The 26973-nt window shown below is 40.6% G+C and overlaps 3 protein-coding genes across 4 annotated transcripts; 2 read left to right on the top strand and 1 right to left on the bottom strand.

Annotated features, from left to right (window-relative positions):
* Positions 1–589: 589 nt before the first annotated feature.
* ddx55 (DEAD (Asp-Glu-Ala-Asp) box polypeptide 55) lies at positions 590–5268 on the top strand. Its single transcript, XM_019278666.2, has 14 exons — positions 590–786; positions 859–909; positions 2213–2299; positions 2380–2471; positions 2626–2688; positions 2885–3034; positions 3115–3304; positions 3395–3477; positions 3665–3796; positions 3873–3965; positions 4182–4296; positions 4378–4546; positions 4630–4922; positions 5017–5268. The coding sequence occupies exons 1-14, from the start codon at positions 682–684 to the stop codon at positions 5188–5190; spliced, it is 1797 nt and encodes a 598-aa protein (XP_019134211.1). The 5' UTR covers positions 590–681; the 3' UTR covers positions 5191–5268.
* eif2b1 (eukaryotic translation initiation factor 2B, subunit 1 alpha) lies at positions 5256–17453 on the bottom strand. The gene is made up of 10 exons (XM_027282069.1): positions 17315–17453; positions 10821–11008; positions 10582–10683; positions 10372–10508; positions 7766–7882; positions 6787–6899; positions 6636–6704; positions 6475–6550; positions 5522–5647; positions 5256–5442 (listed from the first exon to the last, which is right to left on the bottom strand). The coding sequence occupies exons 2-10, from the start codon at positions 10831–10833 to the stop codon at positions 5287–5289; spliced, it is 909 nt and encodes a 302-aa protein (XP_027137870.1). The 5' UTR covers positions 10834–11008; positions 17315–17453; the 3' UTR covers positions 5256–5286.
* On the top strand, positions 16888–26422 carry bcl7a (BAF chromatin remodeling complex subunit BCL7A). 2 transcript variants are annotated; one of them, XM_019278684.2, is made up of 6 exons: positions 16888–17137; positions 20099–20180; positions 20386–20482; positions 21067–21216; positions 21659–21762; positions 23225–26422. In XM_019278684.2, exons 1-6 carry the CDS (start codon positions 17046–17048, stop codon positions 23297–23299), a joined length of 600 nt encoding a protein of 199 aa, XP_019134229.1. In that variant the 5' UTR covers positions 16888–17045; the 3' UTR covers positions 23300–26422. The 2 variants fall into 2 exon arrangements, with proteins under 2 accessions (XP_019134229.1, XP_019134231.1); XM_019278686.2 differs by lacking the exon at positions 16888–17137 and adding an exon at positions 17400–17502 and having other exon boundaries at positions 20100–20180.
* The last annotated feature ends 551 nt before the right edge of the window (positions 26423–26973 follow it).

Here is a 26973-nt window from a genome sequence, read left to right as displayed (position 1 = left end):
GTAAAAAGAATACTGTCTGATTATAAACAGAGTGCAGTTTAAAAGACAAGGGACATGACAAAAAAGTAACTATTTATAAAAATATATATATTTGCATAAATGTATTTATTTACTGCAATTAGTAAAATGAAATGAAATAAAATAAAATCTGAAAAATAATAAACAAATAAAATATAGTTAAATAAAATAAAATTAGATTAAATAAAATGAAATAATCTGAAAAATAAAACTAAAATAGAATAAATAATAGAAAAAGTTCAATACATTTTGATTAAATAAAATAAAATTGATTAAATAAAATAATCTAAATAAAATAGAATTAAATGAAGTTAAATAAAATTAGATTAAATACAATTAAATGGAATATAATAAAATAATCTGAAAAAATAAAGTTAAGTTAAATACATTTTGATTAAATAAAATAATCTGAAAAATAAAACTAATAGAATAAAATAAAGTTAAGTTAAATATATTTGTATTAAATAAAATGAAATAATCTGAAAAATAAACTAAAATAGAATTAAATTAAATAAATAATAAAAATGAAGGCGGAATAAAATTGAGCGGAACGGTACTCGTGACACACCTTTAGTTCCTACCCGGCGTGTAAACATGAGCGCACGGGGAAGCCGCAGCGTGGACAGTTAGCTCCGCGGTGGCTAACACACTTTAGCTTCAAACATGGACACGACGGACGGCACGTGGGACAGTCTGTCTGTCAAACTCAACGACAACATCCTGACAACGCTCGGCGAACTGAAGTTCACACACATGACACCTGTGCAGGTAAACGCTTCAGGACACAGGTAAACACGGTGACCGTGAACGCATCATGTGACTCTGATCTCTCCTCCGCAGTCCGCGTGCATCCCGCTGTTCATGAGCAACAAAGACGTGGCTGCTGAGGCGGTGAGTGTTTTACATAATATAATAAATATGAACAGGTATCAGTCACCTGTTGGCTGCTCTTCCTTCTCCCAGCTGGTCAGTGGAGGTCAGGTGATTGTGGAGGTCAGGTGATGCATCGTTAGTTAATTAGTCCTCACAGAGGCTTGGAGGTGTGTTTAAGGTCACTGTCACGTTGGAAAACAAACGACAGTCTCACTATGTCGCCAGCAAAGCACCTCCAGACCTCCACGCTTCAGGGTGGGAACCACACATGTAGACACCATCTCACATTTTGGACTCCTGAGACTAAAAGTCCAGTTTCCCACTGGGCTAAAGTCCATTCCCTGTCCACCGGTCGTGGTTTCTTTGCAGTAATCCGACCATGAAGGTGTGATTCCTCTGAAAACAGCCACCGAACATACCGTTACATCAGCCGTAGTGAGTTCAGATCCCCATTTATTCGGGCTGTCGACAGCTCCGTATACATCCAGAAATGTTAAAACCCATCGTCTGGTGTCAAAGTGTGAGGGAGGCTTCCAGCGTACTGCGATCATTTTCTTAGCAGCTGCCAACATGACACGTTTCTGACATTCAGGGACTCGAAATGCCGAGAGATCATTTAATAATAACTCTGGTAACACAGGCACTGTGTCCGATATGAGCGCCAGGGGTTTTTAATGAGGGTGCATTGATAACTTTCATAAGATAAAGATAAGGTAAAGGCCTTTTATGCCTTTATTGATAGTACAGCTGAAGATAGACAGGAAGCAGGGGGCGGAGAGAGGGGGAGTGACACGCAGTAAATTAGCCGTCCGATGCGGGATTCGAACCAGGGCCAGCTGCAGCGAGGACTATACCCTCCACACACGGGGCGGCTGCTTAACCCACTACGTTACTGACCGCCCCCCTGTGTATGAAATCATAATGGGTCTGCTGGTGGTCAGGATTTCGAGAGGCGAGTTTGATATTGACCCACACCATGTCCCAATCAAAATCTTGATCCATCGTCCTGTCTACTGGGAGCGTTTTGTAGGAGGCCTCAAGCAAGTACAGAGTGGATACCATTCCCCTCGCAGCTCTTTTACGAACAATCGACTCATGAAGTGGATGTGTAGGCACCGTGTGCTTTGAGACATTCAAAGTTGTTGGTATTTTCTGGATTGACTGACCTTCACGTTGTTTCTCGTCACTCAGTTGATGAGTTCTTGCCATAATTTGGATTACTGGAGTAGTCGAATAGGAGATTGACCCATTGTTTAATTGTTGAGGCTCTACGTGTTTAGCTCCTCCTGTGAAGCTCACTAACCCATCACGTGATTTGTAGGTGACCGGGAGCGGGAAGACGCTCGCTTTTGTCATTCCTATCATAGAACTGCTGCTGAAGAGAGAAGAGAAGCTGAAGAAAATGCAGGTGAGGAGGAGACTTCGTTCACGTTACACCTGCGAGAGGAGGATCTGAGTTCAGACGCTTTAAATCTGTGTTTTCTGCAGGTTGGAGCTCTGGTGATCACTCCCACGAGAGAACTGGCCCTTCAGATCAGCGAAGTTATGGGGCAGTTCATTCAGAAATTCCCACAATTTACGTGAGTATAAAGTCAAGTTAAGTATTTTGTGAACAGTAGTTAAATCTTCTTAAGACGAGGTCCACTTGTTTGTTTCTTCCAGAGCTTTCAGTCACATTTCAGCACAGCTGATTGGTCCAAAATGTGTGAATATGTTTGTTTGTTTGTTCTTCAGGCAGATTTTACTGATTGGTGGCAGCAACCCGATAGAGGACGTGGAGAAGTTCAAGGATCAAGGGTATGTGATGGTGTTGAGTTATTTAACTCCTGAGCTTTAGAGGTGGTGGTAGGCAGGTATCGTACACGATGCATCAATAAATCCCAAGCTGGGCTCAAATCCGGGACGTTGCACTTTACACGGTGGAGATCTCAGACCGCTGACCCACCGGGACTCCCCACAAACTCAAATTCAAGACGTTACATGTGTGTTCCAGGGCAAACATTGTGATTGCGACACCGGGTCGTTTGGAGGACATGTTCAGGAGGAAGGCTGACGGTCTGGACTTGGCCAGCTCAGTCAAGAGTCTCGACGTGCTGGTCCTCGACGAGGCCGACCGACTTCTGGATATGGGTTTTGAAGCCAGGTAAGGAATGAGCTGCAGAGTGAGGTGTGTTTAATTTAATTTAAGGTGTTTTAGGTCCTAATGTGTGTTTGTGCGTCCAGTCTGAACACCATCTTGGACTACCTGCCTAAACAGAGGCGCACAGGCTTGTTTTCAGCCACTCAGACTCAGGAGCTGGAGAAGCTGGTGCGAGCCGGCCTCAGGAACCCAGTGCGCATCACCGTCAAAGAGAAAGGCGTGGCAGCCACCGCCGTCCAGAAGACACCGTCGAGACTCTCCAACTACTACACCGTGAGTCGGATCAGTCTGATGCCCGCCTCACATCACTCCGGATTTAAAACGTAGCGATGGCGTGAGATTCTTCGTGTGTTGTCATTTCAGATCTGTAGATCGGAAAACAAGTTCAACAATCTGGTGGCGTTTCTGAGGCAACACAAACACGAGAAGAATCTCGTCTTCTTCAGGTCTGTTTTCATTGATTTGATTTAATGTGATGATGTAGTGATCTGCAAGCATCGTTTCGTTGACCCGATTCTAAAATTCGTTGTGGGGCGACCAGTTCAGGGTTAAAATCATCCGTAATCCATGCAGCGTCTGCCGTCAGGTCTGTAGTTACTGACTGACAGGACTTGTTTCTTGTCTCATCATCAGTACGTGTGCATGTGTGGAGTACTACGGTCGAGCTCTGGAGACTCTGGTGAAGAAGGTCAGCGTCCACTGCATCCACGGCAAGATGAAAACCAAACGCAACAAGATCTTCGCAGACTTTCGCGCACTGAAAAGGTGAGACTTTAAAAAAAGGTGTGTGCGTGTACAGCTGAAATAATCAGCACTGTTTGACCTCTGTGTCCTGTCGCAGTGGGATCTTGGTGTGTACAGACGTCATGGCCAGAGGCATCGACATCCCCGATGTTAACTGGGTTCTGCAGTACGATCCTCCCAGCAGCGCCAGGTGAGTTTCTGAATGCTCCATCACTGCACCATCATCTATTTAATTTAAGTTAGGTTGTTCCAGATGTCCCTCTCTTTAGTAACACATTCCAGCTCCTCCTGGGGGATCCCAAGGTGTTTCCCTCTCTCTGGATCTGCCCCAGTGTCTCCTCCCAGTTGGATGAATCGCCTCCAATGGAAGGCGTCTTAATTATTATTTATTTTGTCTTCGTCTCAGCGCCTTCGTGCATCGATGTGGACGTACGGCACGAATCGGCAATCAGGGCAACGCCCTCGTCTTTCTGCTGCCAATGGAGGAGTCCTACATCAACTTCTTGTCCATCAACCAGAAGGTGAGTTCTCCGATGACGTTTAGCAAATCTTTGTCTCGACAGTTCAGCCCTCATACGTGACTCTCTTTGTCGTTTCTTCAGTGCCCCCTCCAGAAGATGTCCCCCATAAGTGACGTAGTGGACGTGTTGCCCAAAGTGAAGGCCATGTCTCTGGCTGACCGCGCCATGTTTGACCGAAGCATGAGAGCCTTCGTGTCGTACGTCCAGGCCTACGCCAAACACGAGTGTAGTCTCATCTTCAGGGTCAAAGGTGAAAGCGGCAACAGCTTTAAATCAACTCTGTGCTGTGTGTAAAGGACAAACTAACACTTTGTGCTTCACGTCTTTGTCCAGATCTGGACTTTGCCTCCTTAGCTCGCGGCTTTGCTCTCCTTCGTCTGCCGAAGATGCCGGAGCTGAGGGGGAAATCGTTTCCCGACTTCACCGAGACGACGGTGGACACGGACACCATCCGCTACAAGGACAAGAACCGGGAGAAACTGCGACAGAAGATGCTGGCGGAGCAGAAAGAGAAAGAAAAGACCGACCTCCCCAGAAAGAACTTCATCAAGAACAAAGCGTGGTCTAAACAGAAGAACAAGAAGGACCGCAGGAAAAAGATGGCAGCCAAGAGGAAGCACGATGAGGTATTTCCATTCAGTGACCGTTCGGTGTTTTGATAAAACCAAGTGGGCTGGATTTATTCACGGCTCTCTCCTTTTATCCATTGTGTGTCTGCAGGGCTCTGACGTGGACGACGAGGACATGAAAGAGCTTTTAAATGACACTCGCCTCCTCAAGAAGCTGAAGAAAGGGCACATCAGCGAGGAGGACTTCGAGAAACGGATAACAAGCAAAGCAAAGTCAAAACACAAAACGGCATCGCACGACGGCTCCGGGGGAGAGGATGTATAATTGATCAGCTGTATTCAACTTTATGAATGTAAAAAAAAACAATTAAAACAACCTTTGACACTTTGTTTACCTTTTTAATAATGGAGTTTTATTGAGTTATAAATAAAGCTTGATGAGTTCGTCGCTGACGGCAGACGGCGTGAGGACTCCGAGGTCGGTGAAGAGGAGGGTGATGAGGGAGGGAGGCGTGTAGTCGATCATCGGATGCTCGTCTGACAGGTTCTGTACGCTCTTCAGGGTATCTGCTTTGTACTGTGCAGGCGAGAACACACGTGAAGAAATACTCGATACAGAAAACAAGTTTAGACGGTAAAATTCTGTGAAGTCGTACCTTAAATTTATCGGGCACGTCCTGCTGGTTGAGCGGATACAGACGGACGAATTTGAAACTCTCCGCCACGACGTAGAAAGGCTTGTTGTGAGCTTTAGAACACACGGCCATCTGATAAGTGCCGATCTGCAAGAGTGAAGGAACATCAAGAAACATCAATATTTATGTGAAACCAAGAAATCTTCATAACTGAGTGTGTAGTTTATATTAAAACAGCAAATCTTGTTTTTCTCCTCGTGTGACTCCCGGCAACTCAACACATTAAAGAGTCAAGCGTGTGCGAGAGAGTTTGGAAATCTAAGCTCACCATCGAGACACGACCTCGTCAAAACCTGGTGCCTACATTACCCACAGTGCAACTCAACTGCTGCGGCGATCCGAGTGTTTTAAACTAATGTAGCCTCGAGCAGAGATGAGGAGCGGGAACTTCTTGACCCTGACTGAAGTGATATCACAGGAGGCATACAACATTTCTTCCCCCCACACATGCAGTACAGCTAAAGGTATCTTTAGGTTATCTTAAACACAAAAAACACGTTTGTGGTGAGCTGTCAGATAATCAATCATCATATTTTTTCCCCAATAAAGACGATAAAACGAAGGGAAGCACAGATCAACAGCAACTCAATCTGCAAAAATATCCGTTATTCAACGACCCGAACTCGACCCACAAACCATCAACTAAAAATAGGATAGAGGATAAAAATAAATATAAAGGATAAAAAAAAGACTGAAATGTGACTAAAACTAATGAGAACTTTCATCTAAAGACAAAGACTAGATCTAAAATAGCTGTCAAAATGAACACTGTAGTCCTGTAAACAGACAGCTAGTCTGGAAGACAAAGTGTTAACTGGGTCGGTTAATAACCTGGTCTGTGATACTCGTTATCCAGGTCACCAGACTTGGTTGGACTTGTTTCTGTGACACACGACTCGTCACTGAACACAAACCTTGTTGATGATTCCTCCGCTCTCCACGACTCCCTCTGCACCGACGATAACTAGGTCGACCTTCTCCAGGACGTACCTGAGACAAAACGAACAAATGAGTTCACACTGACGACGTGTGACACACTTTTCAACTCAAATAAATAAATAAATATATCTTTTACCCCACAGCTGCATCCAGGACTACTGTTACTGGAACGTTGAGCTTCCTCAGGGCTTCTGCCATCTGTCGCCTGAATGCAGAGAAGATTCAATGAGTGTTTGTTCCCCTTCAGAATAAAAGCAGGCCACGGTTTACGGACAGCGTTAACTCACCCGGCTGAGTCAGGCTGCGATTCGGTCACATAGACAGAGAAGCGTTTCTTCTCAGCTGCAGCTTTTTCCAACACCCTGAGGACGACTCTGGAGTACGAGTGAGTCAGGATTTTCTAAAGCACACAAGGGAGAAGTCATTGAGCCTTAAATAATGTACGTATAAAGAGTGTGTTGTGTGTTTGACTGTGTGTAAAATCCTAGAATCGCTGGACAACTCACAACTAAGTGTTTTTATGGAGGATAATGACGACCTTCAGTCACAGCAGTCAGGTTTTAGACCTGCTCATCGTACAATAACTGCTCTGTGGACGACGACATAAACCCGCCTGACCTCTGTAGATCAGTCCAAGTTTAAGTTGCTTTCCATGGATCCTGGTTGAGTTGTGTCAAATCCAATTCTCACATGTTTTATAAGGTGTCCCACAAGGATTAATACTGGGCCCCTTTGTTATTCACTCTAGAGGACTGTTTCTTAAACGTTTTACACTACATACCACCTCAGAAGTTCTCTTCAAGTACCATGACAGTTAAAATACAGCAGCATAGGCTGAACCTATTCAGATACAAACTGCAACAGTTTATTGTTGAATCCTGAACAGAACCAGTTCAAGAACCAGAACTAATCTGGTGGAAATCGGCACTTCTTGTTCCTAATATTTCCTGTTTGTCGCCACGATTGTCAGTTTCTATGCTGATGATACAATCTTGTATATCACCAGTTCTAAAACAAGCTATAAAATAATAATTAAACTCTAAACAAACCACTGTACTGCCTGCAATAAATCCACCATCTATCACACGTCATCAAGGGATACCTAGAAGTCATCAGCAGCCCTGTGCTTTCATCTATAAGGCCTTCATGTCTAAGTTTCCAGGATGTTGTGATGTTATATATATTTAATTTGTTCTTAGTTTCTGAATGTGTAAAGCTTAACTAACAGTAAATAAGTGGTGACATTCATACATAACAAATACTTACAGCACCGTCTTTGATGAAGGTGTGACAGAGCTTCGCAACCTTGGCCCTGGACATCGAGATCTTCTCTAGAAAAAGTTCTCCTCTCTCCTCCATCACCTTCTTACAGCGAGACAGATCCTGACAGACAGAGAAACAAAAGTTACAATTAGCCCTGTAATGATATTTATACTCTCATGTCATCTAGAGGAAGTTAGGTCACAAGCAAGTAGTAAGCAGGGCCACCAGTGACTTGATCAAGCAAAGAGCCCCCCAAAAATACTTCTCTTTAAACCAGCAATGAGAACCTATGTGTTTCGAGGTTATGAGTTCAGATTCCCCACAACGACCCAGCGTACCATCAAATTATTATTTTTTAAACTAATAACCAACCAAATATACTCACCAATTTTTTGAGTCTCTAAAAAAAACAACAACACAAAGTCACCTTTATTATTTATTCATTTGAATGTTCCGTTACATGTTCTCTGTATTTTTATGCCGTCCGTTAAATGGATAGTTCCACCTACAGCGGACGGCGGTCTGCACGCTGCATGCAGCTCTGACGCCAAGCAACGAAATGCAACAAAATGTATTTTAGCTTTAGGGTTGCAAACTTAATGGTAAATTTCCAGAAACTTTCTGGAAACTTTTCATTGAGAAGTTTAGCTCTGGAATTTCGAATATATATTCCAAATCAGAAACTCTGTACGGGTCAGATCTACTTTACTGCAACTGTTCTTAAATTCTGCTTTGTACCCTACAGGTCTTAATCTTTCTTCTTATTTGTTTCATTGTTGTAGTTTTATGGTTTTTACTTTTCTTCTAATCTCTAGTTTTTTTCATGCAACTGCTCTCTTACTTTAAGAACTGTTAGTTTTTGTCTGTTTCTGTTTTTACTCTGCTCTGTGAAATACTTTGGGCTACAACTCTGTATAAAAAGGTGCTATAGAAATAAATAAAGTTGAAGTTAAATTGTTGGTAATTTAAACAAACTGTATCATATCTAAACACTTTGTTTTGTCATAAGCAGACGTGCAAAATAAAACAATAAAAAAAAAACCCATTTCAACAGATTTATTTATCAAGTTTAAATTATTTTATTAAACGATATTCTGTAGTCCACGAGCTCATATGTGTCTTCAACAGTCTCTGTGTGCTCTGGGCTCTAAAGTGTGGTCCAGGTACAGAAATCACCTGTGCAGGTAGGGGGCGTGGCCTCAATAAGCCCTGCAGTGAGCAGTGTGCTACGTGCATGTGACTGAGGAACAGCAGATACTGAAGCTGCATGAAATCTGTTGAATCCCTGTTTAAAAGGGCCAACCTTCTATTTTGTAAATACCCAGTTTATTCCCATTAGTTCCCATAAATTACCATTAATTCCCATGGAAAGTTTCCAACTTTTGGGAATTTTGCAACCCTAATTTTAGCTACTTAAAAAAAAAAAAAAAGGTGAATGTCAAAACACGTCAAAGTGTTGCGCAGAAAGCAGGAGCTGCTGGTCCACCGCTGCCTCCATCAGACAGTTTGTCTGTCTGTGTTAGCGTGGATCTAAACTTCACATGCTGCAGACTGAGGAAATTTCTCTGCTGCTGCTGCTGAAGAAAGAAACAGAGACTTCTGCCGGCCGACAAGGTTTTTATTTTCTTTGCAAAAATAAAGGTCAATCAACACGCGGACAAAAGGAGCCGGTATCTTATCTTAAGAAGGGGGGAAGTTGTGCGTCTGTACTGGTTGATTGAATTTATGAATTTACTATTACACAGCCGTACATCAGCAAACTGCCCTGGACTGTGAAACTCAGAGCACCGAGCGAGCGTTGGTGTTTGTACCACAGACGTTTTACACCAGACTCGTGTGCGTGTGGCCAGTGGCACCGTATAGTGTGTGTATATATATATATATATATATATATATAAATAAAAAAGTTGGGACAATTCCAAGAGCCCACGACTGACAGGGGCCCCAAAAAACATTGTTGACATGTTTGCAGCTAAGTTCAAAAATGTTCATTGTTTTGAGAGGATGGTGTTAATTTATTACGATTGAAAATTTAATATATCTTTAAAGTTTGTTCACTTTTTTGTTTTTTTAATCGTTCATTGATGTTAAGAGAATTTTCCATTTTGAAATTTTACAATAAAAATACATTACAACAAACACACCTTTTAAAAATTGCTTTTAATGTCTAATGTGTTTTTAGTGTCTAATGTGTTTTTAATGTCTAACGTGTTTTTAGTGCACTCTCTTATATTGTTTTGATAATTTAATGTTCTTCTCTGTAAAGTGTCTTTGAGTACCCTGAAAAAATGTATTATTATTATTAAAACTGTAAATAAAAAAGGCTTTTGGCACATTGTTATGGTGGCTTTTAATCTTGCTGCACTGCAGACTGTATGCAGACTGTATGCATGTACAAATCACCAGCAGTAAATATTGTGCTAGTACTAGTATTGAACTACAAGACGCAAACAGTTGCAAGCCTTTGATTAATTAGAGTTCTGTAAAGCTTTTGATGGGATAGTTAGGTCCTAGAGATGTGGGGACAACAGCTGCACAGAGGGGCCCAGTTTGATTTTGTTGTCCTGGGGCCCAGCATTCCCGGCGGGGCCCCTGAGCGTGGCACTCACCTGGTGCTCCAGCGAGGTGAGGCTGATGAAGCGCAGGAACAGCTCTCCTCCGGAGGACACGGCCACAGACGAGTCCTCTCCCGTCAGGCAGTCCGTGGCCCACTTCAGGCTCTCTCTCAGGCCCAGGAGGGTTTCACCTGCAGAGGGGACAGGCTGTGGTTCACTGACACCTGACACAGGTGTGTTTATACTGCGCATGCGCACACACACCTTTGTCTCTCTTGAGGAACTCCAGCAGGGTGCGGATCGCCGCCACAGCTGACGCCATGCCCGGGTCTTTCCTCATCTGAGCCCTGAAGTACTCCACCAGCTCTGCCCGGGGACACACATGAGACACGGTCAACATCTGCGCTGCTGGTCGCCACATGTGGCAACGTGAGGCAACGTGAGGCAACATGAGGCAACGTGAGGCAACGTGAGGCAACATGAGGCAACGTGAGGCAACTCACCTTCTTCATTCATCCTGGCGGCCGCAGCAGAGACAGTTTGAGTCGCTATGTTGCCACAGAAAGTTGCTCTGCAGAGTTGTGTTGACACTGATCGAGTTGCTCCGTTAGCTCATCCGAAGCAACGCAGCTGCGTGTTGATGTGTCGCGAGGACATGATGTAAGCACGTAACGTGCGCCCCCTTCACGTGCTGTCGGAAATATTGAGATACATTTTATTTTTTAAGATTTTGGTTCATTTAATTGGAAATATTCAGACTGATAATAATATCTTGCTTGTGATTTAATAAAATAAAATATAAAGAAATTTTATATATTTTTTGGAAGTTTTTTGGGCTTTGTTGTTTAATGTTTGGGCAATGTTTAATTTAACAAAATAAAATAATCTAAAGAAATTGCATCTATTTTTTGGAAGTTTTTTGGGCTTTGTTGTTCAATGTTTAATTTAATCTAATAAAATAATCTAAAGAAATTTTATATATTTTTTGGAAGTTTTTTGGGCTTTGTTGTTCAATGTTTAATTTAATCTAATAAAATAATCTAAAGAAATTTTATATATTTTTTGGAAGTTTTTTGGGCTTTGATGTTCAATGTTTGGGCAGTGTTTAATTTAATAAAATAAAATAATCTAAAGAAATTTTATATATTTTTTAAAGATCTTTTGGGCTTCTTTGTTTAATGTTTGGGCAATGTTTAATTTAATAAAATAAAATAATCAAAATAAATTTTATATATTTTTTGGAAGTTTTTTGGGGCTTCGTTGTTCAATGTTTGGGCAATGTTTAATTTAATAAAATTAAATCTAAAGAAATTTTATATAATTTTTAAGTTTTTTGGGGCTTCGTTGTTCAATGTTTAATTTAATAAAATAAAATTAAATAAATTTTATATATTTTTTGACGTTTTTTGGGCTTCGTTGTTCAGTGTTTGGGCAATGTTTAATTTAATAAAATAAAAAAAATCTAAAAATTTTTTTATATAATTTCTGAAGTTTTTTGGGCTTCGTTGTTTAATGTTTGGGTAATGTTTAATTTAATAAAATTAAATAATCTAAAAATATTTTATGTTTTTTGGAATTTTTTTGGGCTTTGCTGTTCAATGTTTGGGCAATGTTTAATTTAAGAAAATAAAATCTAAAGATATTTTATATACTTTTGGCTTTTTATTTTTTTCTTCGTTAAACATTGTACCATAATGGTAAAAAGTGAAAAATAGTTGTTTTGTTTCATCATTTATTTCATAATCATGTATAACATATTCAAAAGCTTCTACAGGTTACAATAATTTTAAAAACATTATAAAAGAAATCTTTTAAAAGGGTTTCTTGTCTGAACGTTGCCTGTAGGCAACGTTCAGACAAGAAACATTGTGAACAACATCCAGGGTGACTGCACCTACAGCACAGTTCATGACGAGGCACACAGAGACAAACAACCATTCACACCTACTGACAATTTAAAGTCACCACTTCACCTGTTGAGTGCATGTTTTGTAATGTAAACAATTAAAATGTAGATATAAGTGTTTAGGTACTAGAACTCCTCCTGTAGAGCCCCATGAGTGAAGCATAAACAGATGATAGATGGCAATACATTAATAATCAATTAAAACCTCTACAATGTGTTGTAAACCATTAAATGAATGTATACGGCATATAAATGTTAGATATATCTACATAATTTAGTTGTAGATCTTTCATGGTATCATCCACAAATCCAGATTTCACTGGATAAATGGACCGGATCCAAAACCTGCTTTCATTAAAGCATCTTAACTGAAGAAGTGACAAACAAAAAAAGTTTAAGAATGAACTTCAGTTAGTTCAGTTAGTGGACTGACTTAAGAAGAGTAATGTGATGTTTCACACACGTGCTGCACAGCTCCACGGCTCCACCTAGCTGCTCAGTCCCAAACTACAAACTTCTGATAACTCAAACAGCTGAAAGAGACGCGTGAAAATGGGTTTAAAGAACCAAACATGATCAGGACCTCTCCACTAATCTCCCACATCTAAAGATCATTAATCCAAACATCTCAAAAGACCTTCAAACGACACTTCATGGCAACTCTTCCCTTTTCAGATTAAAATAAAAGAGCTGCAGTAGATACCTGGAGGGCCTCTCTAACGCTGTATTGTTCCACAGGATCATGTAAACTACTCACAAAAAGTTCGGGATTTTTGACTTTCGGGTGAAATTTATAGAAAATGTAAAAAGTCCATGCTACAGTGATATTATATCATAAAAGTAGGACGTTTGATTAGAAGCATGCGATGGTAATTTCTTCATCTCAAACTATTTATTGAAACTAAAGCTAACAACAGTGGTGTGTATACCACAACTAAACAATGTCAATGTCTCAGTAACTTGTCATGTATCCTTGAGCATCGATTACAGCTCAACTAGACGTCTCATGCTGTTCAAGATGCTGCAGCATCTTCGGCATCTGCTGCAGCATCTGCACATATTTTTATCACTCACTTTATTATTATTTCCATTTTTGTGGATATGAATGAAGCTTTAATCAGGAGAGTCATTAACACATTTCTGTTCATGGTATTGACATCACATTATAAATTATACAATATTCAGTATTTTCAAAAAATTCAAGACAGACAATCTGCAGCTTTGACAAACACGTTGAAGCATATATTTGTGCAGAACTTAAAGTAAATGTACTGCATTAAATGGAGACGTTTCTAGAACTGTTAGAATATCTGTGAAAACTAATACTCTAATACTAATTCTGCTGAATCTGAGTACACATATTTAATGGACTACCCTCGCTTCTTTGACTTTGTTTTTGTTTGACTGTTGTTATACGTCTTGTATAAAAAATAAAGTTTGAAAACATAAATGTTGAATGCAAGATTCTTTTTTTATTCACAAAATACTGAGAATAACAAAATTCAGTTTAACTCAGAGTTATTTCTTTTTGTAAAAGCGAATGAGACTTCAGGGTTCTTCAGTATCTCTCTGTAGTTTTGAATCACGCCACCAGAGGACAACATGGTCATGTTTACTCAATGTTTTCTCCTGAACTACAACTGCTAACATTATCATTAAACAAGAGAAGACTTTCTGTGTGCAACTAGAATATTTTGATCATGTTGGCACTGAAGTCACCAGAAACGACAGGGCTAACCCTCTGGGAACCATGAATGTTTGTTTCGGTTGTTAGATCTCTGGGCAACAGTGATGTCGTGGTAACAGTCAAAATGAGAAAAACAGCCTGAATGCCAAAACATACACGAGTCCAAAACAAATCTAAATCGGGCTTAAGATCATTGATCAAAAAATACTGAATAAATAGATCAAGAAGATAATCAGCAGAATATAGACATGCATGCTGGATATAAACACCCACTTCATGTACCTGAAGTAATCTATTACATTAATCATTCAACAGTTATTCCAGCACTCTTTGCACAATGGTGTTTTTATTTACAATGGACAGAAACACAATGACTCTATAGACGTTGTATGCTGTTAACAGCGTGGACTAGCTGGAGAGGTGCCAGTTCATCTCCTGGGTACTGCTGAGATGCCCTTGAGCAAAGTACCACACCCCCCTAACTGCTCCCAGGGCGCCGCTATCACTCCACCATCTCTCCACATTTGCAAGTCTATGAACCCTTTGTTGTTTATTTCAGGCCTATATATGTGTGAAAAACTAGAGTGAAGAATTTCCCTGTTCAATGATCAGTAAAATTTTGTGTACAATTTACAAAAAAACAAAAACAGAAAACTGCCGTAAAAATGGATGTTATGATATTTTACTTTATTTATTGTTAACACACACATGAACATGTACAATTCTAGAAATTTGACTCTGATTTTAAGTCGCTCAGTTCAAGAACAATTTCAAGACGATAGAAGTAGCACAAAGCTCAACAAGGAGATGTGACTCTTTTTTACATTGTATGTAAAACTTGATTCCCATTAGGAATCAACAAGTTAACATTAGGAATCAACAAACATTTACTTGAATTATGATATTTCACTTTTTATTTTTTTGTGAAACTGGTGTAGCTTTGATCTACTTCTATTGTTGTTGACACTGTTCATAGATGTGTGAGAGTTAGATGTCCCTACAATAAATAAATCTCTAAAAAAAAAAAAAAATCGGTAACATTTTCAGCATAGTAGGAGTTTTACTTGTAACAGAGTTTTGTTGTTTGCTCTGTACTTTTACTGTAAGTCCAGCCTGTGAGCACTTCCTCCAGCAGAGAGCATGTCCAGGCAGTTTGCAGCTCTTTGTTCTCCTGCTCGCACAGCAGGCAGCAGGGAGACATAGTGCTCAGCATAGTGCTCAGTGCAGCTGCAGCCAGGCTCCCTCTCTATCTATTTAACATTTAATACTAAACATTATATATATATATATATATATATAACAGGATATAAAATAGTTTAAATTAGCTTAGTTTTTAGTACATTTTGCTTCACGTTTAACACTAAAAGACAAAGGACAAAGTTGTTCGTGTAACTTAAATAATTTTAGTTTAAACTGAATTGTATACGTTTGTGGCTCAATAGACGACATTCAGTTAAATTAAATGTGTTTTGATTATTGTAACTTCAGCTAACACTGAATGCTACTGGCTTAAAGTTATATTATAGACATAAAGACAGTGATGTCTATTTATGTTTTAACTGTTTTTAACTGTACTCAACATGAATATTCTTTTGTAGTGTTTAAACTTATTGAATGTTGTACTTTGTGCTACCTTTTATTTAACATTTCAAACATATGTAAATGTAACAGGATATAAAATAGTTTAAATTAGCTTAGTTTTTAATACATTTTGCTTCAAGTTTAACACTAAAAGACAAAGGACAAAGTTGTTGGTCGTTCATGTAACTTAAATAATTTTAGTTTAAACTGAATTGTATACGTGGACGACATTCAGTTAAATTAAAAATTAAAATGATCTGTGTGCTTCGGTAACATTTTCAGCATAGTAGGAGTTTTACTTGTAACAGAGTGTTGTCCAGGCAGTTTGCAGCTCTTTGTTCTCCTGCTCGCACAGCAGGCAGCAGGGAGACATAGTGCTCAGTATAGTCAGAGTGCTCAGTGCAGCTGCAGCCAGGCTCCCTCTCTGTCTATTTAACATAACATATATATATACTATATATATATATATATATATTATATATATATATATATATTATATATATATATCTATATCATATCAGGGATTATAAAATAAGTTAATTAGCCTTAGTTTTTAGTACATTTTGCTTCACGTTAAACACTCAAGACAACGGACAACAGTTGTTCGTGTAACTAAATAATTTTAGTTTAACCTGAATTTGTGACGGTTGGGGTTCAAAGACGCATTCAGTTAAATTAAATGTGTTTGATGAGTGTAACGTCAGCTAACACTGAAGCTACGGCTTTAAAAAGTTACATTATAGACATGTGTGCTGTCGTGCTCAGTGTAGTGCTCAGTGTATGTGCGTCAGTATAGTCAGAGTGTGCAGGCAGCTGCAGCCAGGCCCTCCGCTGTCGATATACAACTAAATATATATATCTATATATATATATATATATATATATATATCTATATATATATATATATATATATATAACAGGATATAAAATAGTTTAAATTAGCTTAGTTTTTAGTACATTTTGCTTCACGTTTAACACTAAAAGACAATAAGACATTACAGCAAAAGACAGTAAGACGTTTGTGGCTCAATAGACGACATTCAGTTAAATTAAATGTGTTTTGATTATTGTAACTTCAGCTAACACTGCATGCTACTGGCTTAAAAAGTTACATTATAGACATGTAGTGCTCAGTGTAGTGCTTAGTGTAGTGCTCAGTATAGTGCTCAGTATAGTCAGAGTGCTCAGTATAGTGCTCAGTATAGTGCTCAGTATAGTCAGAGTGCTCAGTGTAGTGCTCAGTGTAGTGCTCAGTGTAGTGCTCAGTGTAGTCAGAGTGCTCAGTGTAGTGCTCAGTATAGTCAGAGTGCTCAGTATAGTGCTCAGTGGCTCAGTATAGTGCTCAGTATAGTGCTCAGTACAGTCAGAGTGCTCAGTATAGTGCTCAGTGTAGTGCTCAGTATAGTCAGAGTGCTCAGTGCAGCTGCAGCCGGGCTCCCTCTCTGTTTCTGCTACATCAGTGCGCGCAGGCGCAGTCGGCTCCTCTGTGCGCTCTACTGTTTGCATTGTGTCTGAACTGCCGGCGAGCTTTAAAAATATTAAACCACCGCGGCAATGTCGGGCAGGTCGGTCCGAGCTGAGACCCGGAGCAGGGCGAAAGATGACATCAAGAGGGTCATGGCCGCTATTGAGAAAGTACGAAAATGGTAAGAAAGGAAAGAGAGAGAGAGAGAGAAAAAAGAAGCGGGCTTCGTTATCTAACACGAGAAAAAAGGCTCGCTTGTTGGGGGAGGAGAGGGAAGGAAGCGAGACGAGAGAGTGAGGGATGAATTGAAAGAGAGAAAAGGACATTTTTCTTTTTTTTTAACGGCAGATGTACTTACAGCTCAGGTGCACCGGGGCGCACTGTAGCGCGGTGCACCGCCGCCTCCTCCCCCCGGTTCTCGTCGTGTGGCTCGGCCGTAGCACACAGCCCGTACCCGGTGTCCTCTCCCTCTCTGTCCGCCTTCCTCTCTCCTGCTTTCAACCAGAAGCCATTTCGATGCAGTCACACGAAGCCATCGCTGCTCGGGTTTGTTTGTTTTTACCGAGCCCGTCCACCGACCGTCGACTTGGAGACGGTTTGTGGACGGCGCTCGGGAGTCGGAGTTAGTTTTTAGTCCGTGTGGAGTTTTAAATTAAGCGCTTTGAGTCGCCCCTTTAGGTCTTTTCGGTGGCGGAGGCTCGGTGGGGGTTGGGAGAAGGGAAGTCAGGCTGCATGGCTGAACACGTAGTGACTCAGTCTGAACGGTTACCGGCAGAAAAAGACGTTTTAATCAACGATTGACGGTTCAAACCGACACTATCTGTCTTTTATATATAAATATATATATACATAACCCCGCCCGGTGGGTGAATGTATGCCTCTTTTTTTTTTTTAATCAGGTGGTTAAATCAAACATCCCCAGGTCAAAGTCACTTAAATAATTTTAAGTTTGTTTCAGTTTTTTAAAACTGAAGTTCAGGTTTTTGTAATAATATTTAGTTTTTTGTTGCTGTGACTGAAGCTAACAGAAGTTATATTATATTATATAGACATAAAGACAGTGATGTCTATTCATGTTTTAACTGTTTTTAACTCTACTCAACATGAATATTCTTTTGTAGTGTTTACATTTAATGTTATTTGCCTTTTATTTAACATTTCATACTAAACATATGTAAATATATATATAACGGGATATAAAATAGTTTAAATTAGCTTAGTTTTTTAAAGTACATTAACACTAAAAGACAAAGGACAAAGTTGTTGGTCGTTCATGTAACTTAAATAATTTTAGTTTAAACTGAATTGTGTACGTTTGTGGATAGATGACATTCAGTTAAATTAGATGTTTTTATTATTGTAACTTAAGTACTGGCTTAAAAAGTTACATTATAGACATAAAGACAGTTATGTCTACTCATGTTTTAACTGTTTTTAACTCTACTTAACATGAATATTCTTTTGTAGTGTTTAAATTTATTGAATTTATTTAACATTTCATACTAAACATATGTAAATATATATAACAGGATATAAAATAGTTTAAATTTGCTTAGTTTTTTTTGTACATTTTGCTTCACCATTAACACTAAAAGACAAAGGACAAAGTTGTTGATCGTTCATGTAACTTAAATAATTTTAGTTTAAACAGAATTTAATACATTTGTGGATCGATAGATGACATTCAGTTTAATTAAATGTGTTTTTGTGACAATAATTAGTTCTTTGTTGCTGTGACTGAAGCTAACAGAAGTTATATTATATTATAGACATAAAGACAGTGATGTCTATTCATGTTTTAACTGTTTTTAACTGTACTCAACATGAATATTCTTTTGTAGTATTTAAATTTATCAAATATTGTACTTTGTATTTAACATTTCATACAAACTGAACATATGTAAATATATTGAAATCAATGTGTGTGTGGACCCAACAGGATATAAAATAGTTTAAATTAGCTTAGTTTTTTAAAGTACATTAACACTAAAAGACAAAGGACAAAGTTGTTGGTCGTTCATGTAACTTAAATAATTTTAGTTTAAACAGAATTTTTATACGTTTGTGGATCGATAGACGACATTCAGTTAAATTAAATGTGTTTTTATTATTGTAACTTAAGTTAACACTGAATGCTACTGGCTTAAAAAGTTACATTATACTGACAGTGATGTAAAGTAACTAAGTACATTAAATCAACTACTGTACTTAAGTAAGTTACTTTTAATACTTTTCCTTTTTTTTCACTACATTTCAAAGGTGCATATTGTACTTTATACCACATTTATTTAACTGTTGTAACACTAACACCAGTGTGAACATTTTATTCATGATGATGAACAAAACGGGACATTTGAATGTCTTTGTCTTTCCGACAGTTTCTAGACTAAATGATCATTTGATGAATCGATAATGAAAATATTCATCTCCTTCAGCACTAATCGTAATTATCATAATCTTTAAGTATTGTTAATTCTAGTGTGCCTGTGTTTCTAAATCATCGTTTTGGAGCTGAGACGATTAGTCTGCTCGATCAGAAAATTTAATTGGCAACCATTTTGTTCACTGATTAATCATTTAAGTAATTTTTAAAAGCAAAAACACCACAAACCCTCAGACTGAAGCTTCTCCGGTGTAAATATCTGCTGATTTTCTTGGTCTTTTGGTGTCTGGTTTGGTCAAATGGTTTTAGTGAACTGCAAAGAACATTTTTACTATTTCTGGACATTTTAAATCCACATTTTGGTGTAAAAATGGTCAGAAAACAGTGAAATCAAAGCCAGAGTTGATGTATTTGAACGTGTTTAATTGTATTTGGAGAGATAATTACTCTTTCCAGCAGTCTGTGTATGATAACATGACACGTTTCCTGCTGTGGTAATCACAATATTTTGCATTCACAGACAGATTTATGTTAAACAGTCTCTGGTCCTGATAATAACTTGTATTCTGAGTCATGTGACTATAAAAGCTCGTCAGGAGCTGTTGTTTTTTTGAATATTCATACAGTGTAACTGCAGTTCTTTGTGACGGCGAGCTGCCTCTTTACGTTCTGTCACAGCGCCTTAATTCAGAGGCGTCGGGGTCATAATATATGTCGCCTCAGAGTGTTTAAGTCGGCTTGTTTCTCGCTCGCACACAGGGAGAAGAAATGGGTGACTGTCGGAGACACGTCCCTTCGCATCTACAAGTGGGTGCCGGTGACGGAGCCCAAATCAGACGACGTGAGTTCTCGCTGCGTCTTTGTTGATTCTCATTCTCGGTAACAGTGTCAGCCTTTTGTGTGTGTTTGTTTCAAGGACAACATGTATTTTTGTAATTCATCCTCTGTTCCCATGAGCACACTTCATGAGCTTTTTACATCGTCACATTTTTCCATGTTCGTTTGTGTTTGTGTTTTGAACGCTGTGTGATTTTCTCTGGTTGTAGAAGAACAAGAACAAGAAGAAGGGCAAAGACGAGAAATACGGCTCCGAGCTGACGACTCCAGAGAACAGCTCCTCTCCGGGGATGATGGACATGCACGGTATGTTCATGTAACGAGAATGTGTTCACATCCCATCTCCTAATAACTGTCTAACGTCCTGTCCGTGACTTCAAGCCCATTGGTTCCTGAATCTTTAAAAACATCTTCAGCTCAGTGGCGTAGAGGAATAAGATGTGTGTGCTTGTTTATAGAATACGTACGATGTTGGTTTTGGTTTTTTTCATGAGATTTATTTATCACCAGACTTATTTACAACAGCTCCAGTGAGAGGAATCTGTCAGGGCCTGATGAGAAGTTAGAGTCTTTATTCTTTTTCTAAATGCAGCCGCATTGTTTACGTCCGAGGCGTTTACAGCCGGAGATATTTCATCCAGAACCAACACGTTAAAGTCTTTCTGATTCTAATGACGGAAGAGCAGGGTTCGTACAAAGCCTTGAAAGTTTGGAAAATGTTTTCAAGGTGAGGGAACATGCTTGAATTCAAAAGTGCTCCCTCATCGATCTGGACGCTCACGTAATTTTAATATTTGAAATGAAACGATCCCGTCGTCGTACTTCTTTCTTGCCATATAGAAAAACTCTGTAGGAACCCTGATTAAAACTCGTCTCTCTGTCTTCACTAGATGACAACAGCAACCAGAGCTCCATCGCCGACTCGTCTCCAGTGAAACAGGAAAACAGTTGTAGCACCAGCCCCACCCCGGAGGCCACCAACGCGTCCCACCGCGAGAACAGCGAGGCCAAGACTGACCAGAGCCCGGACAGCAAGAGGGGTCAGACACACACACACACACACACACACACACACACACACACACAGCTTTGTAAACACCAAACACACTGCGAGCAGGTGTTAACGTAGCGCGGCTTCCTGTAACGACGCAGATGCCGCACAGCTGTGGCCACGTCGCTCCCCTCGAGACTTCAACCGACAACCTCCCTTCAGGTTTCTCTACCTTCAGGCTGATCTGATTCATTCCGGTCTCTCGTCTGTCTCAGTCAGACGATGTCCAACGAGTCAATCATTGTCTTCTCCATCACACAGTGATGAATTAATATTGAAAACAGGAAGTGTCTCTGCATGAACAGATCTGACTTCTTGTTGCTGTGCAGTTACTTCACACGACCACACCGTGTCATTAAAGTGTCAGGATCCTGTGTGTAGTCTTTCCTCTGCGTCTGTCCTCATGTGTCCATTCTGTTTCTGGTCCTCAGGTAAGAGCACCCCGTCATCAGAGACCTCAGAGAGAGCACAAAGTGCCAAGAGAGACAGTCTGTCCTCAGGGGAGAAGGACTCTTCAGACAGCAAAGCCACTCAGGTACCAAACACTTCAACCATGCAGGGTGACATGTGGCTCATCAATCAGCTGATTTCTCTTAAATTAAAGATCAGAATCTTTAAAACACAGAGGTCTGTGGAACAATAATCAGGACATTGTTCAAACGCCGCAGACAAAACGTCCTTTCTCCTTTTTCTTTTTTCATCCGCGTGGAGGCAGAAATCTAAAAAAACAGGACACACCAAACAAAACGCACAGTCACATTTATCATCGTTTGTTTCTTAACTGCTCCCACGTCGACTTCACTTCTACAACTGCAGCCGTAACGCCCGCGGCCCCGAGGCGCTCGCTGAATGCTGAATGGATATTTATAGTAACACGGATACAGTCGGGCCTTTTAATAACGACACGAGTGACCGCAGGGTGCTGCCGTCCTTGGAGCATGTGACACCATGTAAAGAATATCTCCACACACACACACACACACACACACACACACACACACACACGAAAGCACATGATAACGTAATAATCGGACTGAATCGTGGCGTTTGTGAAGCTGTTTGGAGGAGGAGCTGTTATTTTGACTTGATTAATTAACGGTGACAGACGAATCCTTCGTGGCGTCGATCATTGACGTAGCTGATCACCACATCGCCTCTTCTTAAAGCCGCCTCTAAAACTCTTGACTGGCTTTTACTTCTGATCAAAAACTAGACGAGTCGACAAGGCTTCCTCCGTCAGCGTCCTCTTCACTCTCTTCTCCTCTGCCATTATGTCCATAGAAGCTGCTGAGCCTGGTTACCTCCTCTTCTTCTTCCTGGTAGTCCGTAACACTTGTGGTACAAACACTCAGTCCGTCAGCTTGGCGGTGAGTTCATGATGGACAGTGAAGTAAACTGCTGACAGCTGTAGCTGCTGTTAGCTCATGTTAGCTCAGTCTGTTAGCTGCTGTTAGCTCATGTTAGCTCAGTTTGTTAGCTCAGTTTGTTAGTTGCTGTTAGCTCATGTTAGCTCAGTTTGTTAGCTGCTGTTAGCTCATGTTAGCTCAGTTTGTTAGCTTCTGTTAGCTCAATCTGTTAGCTGCTGTTAGCTCAGTTTGTTAGTTGCTGTTAGCTCATGTTAGCTCAGTTTGTTAGCTGCTGTTAGCTTATATTAGCTCAGTTTGTTAGCTGCTGTTAGCTCAATCTGTTAGCTGCTGACGGACTGGGCTAACATGAGCTAACAGCAGCTACAGCTGTCAGCAGTTTACTTCACTGTCCATCATAAACTCTGTAAATCACAGAGAGTTGAGGCGGAGCAGCTGGAGGACATCAGAGATGTGTGTGTGTGTGTGTGTGTGTGTGTGTGTGTGTGTGTTGTTCTCATGTGTGTGTGTGTGTGTGTGTATGTGTGTGTTGTTCTCATGTGTGTGTGTGTATGTGTGTGTGTGTGTGTGTGTGTGTGTGTGTGTGTGTGTGTGTGTTGTTCTCATGTGTGTGTTTTGTGTCTTGTCTCGTAGGATCTAGACGAGGAGGCCCCGCCCAGCAAGAAAAGCAAACAGGAGTCCTCATCTCAGGACTTTGAGGAGAGTTAAACGTTTGGGGCTGAGTCATTTCTCTCCTTCACCCTCCTCCTCCTCCTCCTCTTCTTCCTCCTCCTCCCTCTGCACCTCCCTCCATTAACTCTAGATAATTTAGGGCTAATGGATACACCAGCTCTCCTCCCACTCCTCCTCTCACCACCCTCACCTCCTCTTCTCTACCCAAACTATACCAAAGGGAGAATGGACGTCTCTCTTCCTCCCTCCTTCCCTCCCCCTTCTCCTCCTCCTCCTCCTGCCCTCCAGTTTGCCACCTTTTGCCCTAACACTCCTCTGCCACAGAGGGAGAATGGATATTACCTCTATTCACTGGTCCCCCTCCGTGCTTCCTTCCAGTTCTCCACACTTTTTCACTAATGCCAAGAGAAGCTCTGAACCCGGGGCTGCAATCCCCTCCTCCTCCTCCTCCTTCTCCACCACCTCCTCCTCCACCTCCTCCTCCTGCGACCAGGTGGAGGGGGGACGGCGCTGTCAGCCGGAAGCCCAGCCACCGCCAGGCCAGAACACACAAACACTGACCTGCATCTGTGACTAAAAGAGTTAACACTGGGGATCTGAGATTAGGACGAGGTCGATCCCGGACGCTGCTCTGAGACTCGTTTTTCAAACATTTTCCTGCTAACGGTTTAGCTCAGGATACCCGAGAGGCTAACCTGGTCTCAGATCAGCGTCCGCCGGGGTGGAACCTCCACCCTAAGACCACACGTCACGTCAAATCCTCCCGATTCGCCTCCTGTTAGACTAATGTTCTATATTTGTTTAGGAAATGTTTAGGGTTTTTTTCTCAGGAGGGTCAATGCACTGTTATGGTATGTCACAATCGATCACAGATAGATTTGCTGCTGTAGTGGAAGTCTTTTTTCTCTATCCATGAAAAGTTCTCCATTCACACGTTAGTTTGTGGTTTCGTAGACGAAGAAGACGACGGTACAGGTCGAGATGAAACCGATGAGTAGTGAGGACAGGCGTAGGCTAGCGTAGGTCCTGAAGGCGTGCCTTGAGTTGCTACGATTAAATACACGTTTGTTTGTTTCTGTTTTTGTTTTTTAGGTCAAACAGGTTTTGAATTACAAGTTTGGTGCCATGTTTGTTTTTTGTTTTTTTGCCTTATAATCATCACTAATTAATATTCAATACTTAGATTTAACGTCTTGTTTTAACTTGGAGTAGTTTTGTTTTGTCGAGTTCAGAGGACTGATGCCGGTTTCCGTCGTATTTCCAGCTGCTGATTAACGTTAGGCTTAATCAGCTTTGTGTGAACTCATCTGGAAAGGGCTCGATTTGTAACGGACGTTCACTCGTGTGTAAAAAGTTAAAAGATAGAGACCGGAGGCACTTAGCGTAGCTTAGCATAAAGACTGGATACGGGGGGAAACTGCTAGCCTGGTCCTGTCGTCCAAGACAGTTTGTTTGTTTAATTACTGTAAATTCTTCCGGGAAGTCACTACTTCCAGACAAGAAATAGTCCCGATACCAGGCTAGCAGTTTCCCCCCGTTTCAAGTCTTTATGCTAAGCTAAGCTAAGCGGCTCCTTGTTCCTTTTTATAATTACGATGCCTCCGCCGCAGTCCCGGTTGCTGTAAGTCTGCTCTGTTGCTAAATTACCTGGCGGTGAACTTGTTTGGCAAGGGCTTGATTTTTTTACATGTTGCAGCTTTAAGCCAGAGCCAGGAGGCACTTAGCGTAGCTTAGCATAAAGACTGGATACAGGGGGAAACTGCTAGCCTGGTTCTGTTCTACCGACACCTCCTAAAGATCAACACAAGATTTTATTTGTTCTGTCGTCCAAGACAGCTCATTTGTTTAATTACTGTAAAAAAAAAAAAAGATTTCTTCCGGGAAGTCACTGCTTCCAGACAAGAAATAGTCCCGATACCAGGCTAGCAGTTTCCCCCCGTTTCAAGTCTTTGTGCTAAGCTAAGCTAAGCGGCTTCATTGTATAAACGTGAAAGTGGCGTCAGTCCAACTCCCCCAAAATGTGGAGCTACTCCTTTTTAAAACAGTTGGCGACTGGAATTTGAACACTACCCAGAAATACTTTGAGTTTTGTCTTTATTTTTTATTCCCACACAAGATCGTCATCACAATCACATCTTCTAACGTAACATCTCCAAACCTCATGAATCAGAACTCCTCGACGCCGGTCTGGATCTTCTTCAGGTGGCACTTCTTTTTTTTTTTTTCCCCCCCGGCCGCCTTTTGAAAGCAGAAACAGAACCGGCTGCTGGGTTGGACTGTGTTTTTGTTTTTTATTACCCCATGTGATCCACCATCACGACTCGTATTTAATCACTTCTCATGTCTGTTCTGTGTATCACTACTTATCTACGACCTACGACAGAAAGGGTCCAGTCTTTTTAGCTCAAAACATTGGTTCTAATCCTCCTTCAAGGTGCTGTCTGTTGGCTGAATCCATACACGGGTGGCATCCAGATCTTGGGTTTTTGTGCAGATTTGTGCAATTTACTTGAACTTTATATTAAGTACGGATTCAGACCTATGACCTCTAAATGTTCAACCTCACACATGTTAAGATTTAGTTTCATTGATCGATTATATTGTGAACAATGGATTGGAATCAATAGAATCACAAACCAATGACTTCACGACATCACAAAGGGGCTGTAGTAACACTTTACGACGCAGAATTACTTGATCAGATTTCAACAAATCAGCATTCACATGGATGGAGAGAAAAGAAATAATTAAAAAAAAAAACAATTGTCTCAGTTTAGAGGATGGATTAGCATATACCTCATTCCCAGTCCAGCAGCGCTGGAACTTAAAATGCTATTGTATTGACATTAACAGTTATAAACAGCATTATGTACACTCAGTTTAAGAAAAAAAAAATCTCACTTATGTTGTAGCTTTCACCTGATTGAGCCGATTGCTTATAGTTTGCTCATAACTGTGTGTTTTTAAAAAAAAAGATAAAAAGAAAAAAGAGCTGTGAGATATAAAATCTTGTTTTTTTTTTTCTTGGGACCATTTTTTTGTTTCACTTTAGATCTTGTACAGATTTATGGTTTGGTTTGACTTATTTATTCCATCAGTAGTGCTTGGTTTTTATCATGTCCAATGGTTTTGTTTTCTTAATAAAATTCACAAAAAATGTTTTTTAGCCTTTCTGTTCCAAGTGTTTGTTACGTCCCACTGTGGTAAATATGTCCAGCTGTACTATCCAGCTGAGTATTTGTCCTGATTACATTACTTACTAACAGCAGCAGCTGATCTCACTGCCTAGTCCAGCAGCAGTCAGCCCAGCTCGGCGTCTGTCTTTCAGCCTTTTATTTCACCAAGCTCTCACCAACCACTAAAAGTCAGTCCCACATTTACTCTTGTCCGGCGGCTTCTTGCTCGCTCACTCTCTCCTTTTCTCTTCTTAGCTTCCTCCGTCAGCGTCCTCTTCACTCTCTTCTCCTCTGCCATTATGTCCATTGAAGCTGCTGAGCCCGGTTACCTCCTCTTCTTCTTCCCGGTAGTCCATAACGCCTGTTGGTACAAACACGTCGGGTACCCGTCGCTCTGAGCTCACCGCCAAGCTGACGAACTGAGCTAACATGAGTTAACAACAGCTAACAGACTGAGCTAACATGAGCTAACAGCAGCTAACAAACTGAGCTAACATAAGTTAACAGCAGCTAACAAACTGAGCTAACATGAGC

This window comes from Larimichthys crocea, chromosome IX (assembly GCF_000972845.2).
Source record: "Larimichthys crocea isolate SSNF chromosome IX, L_crocea_2.0, whole genome shotgun sequence".
NCBI classification, from domain to species: Eukaryota; Metazoa; Chordata; class Actinopteri; family Sciaenidae; genus Larimichthys; species Larimichthys crocea.
This window is presented reverse-complemented; position numbering and strand designations above follow the sequence as displayed.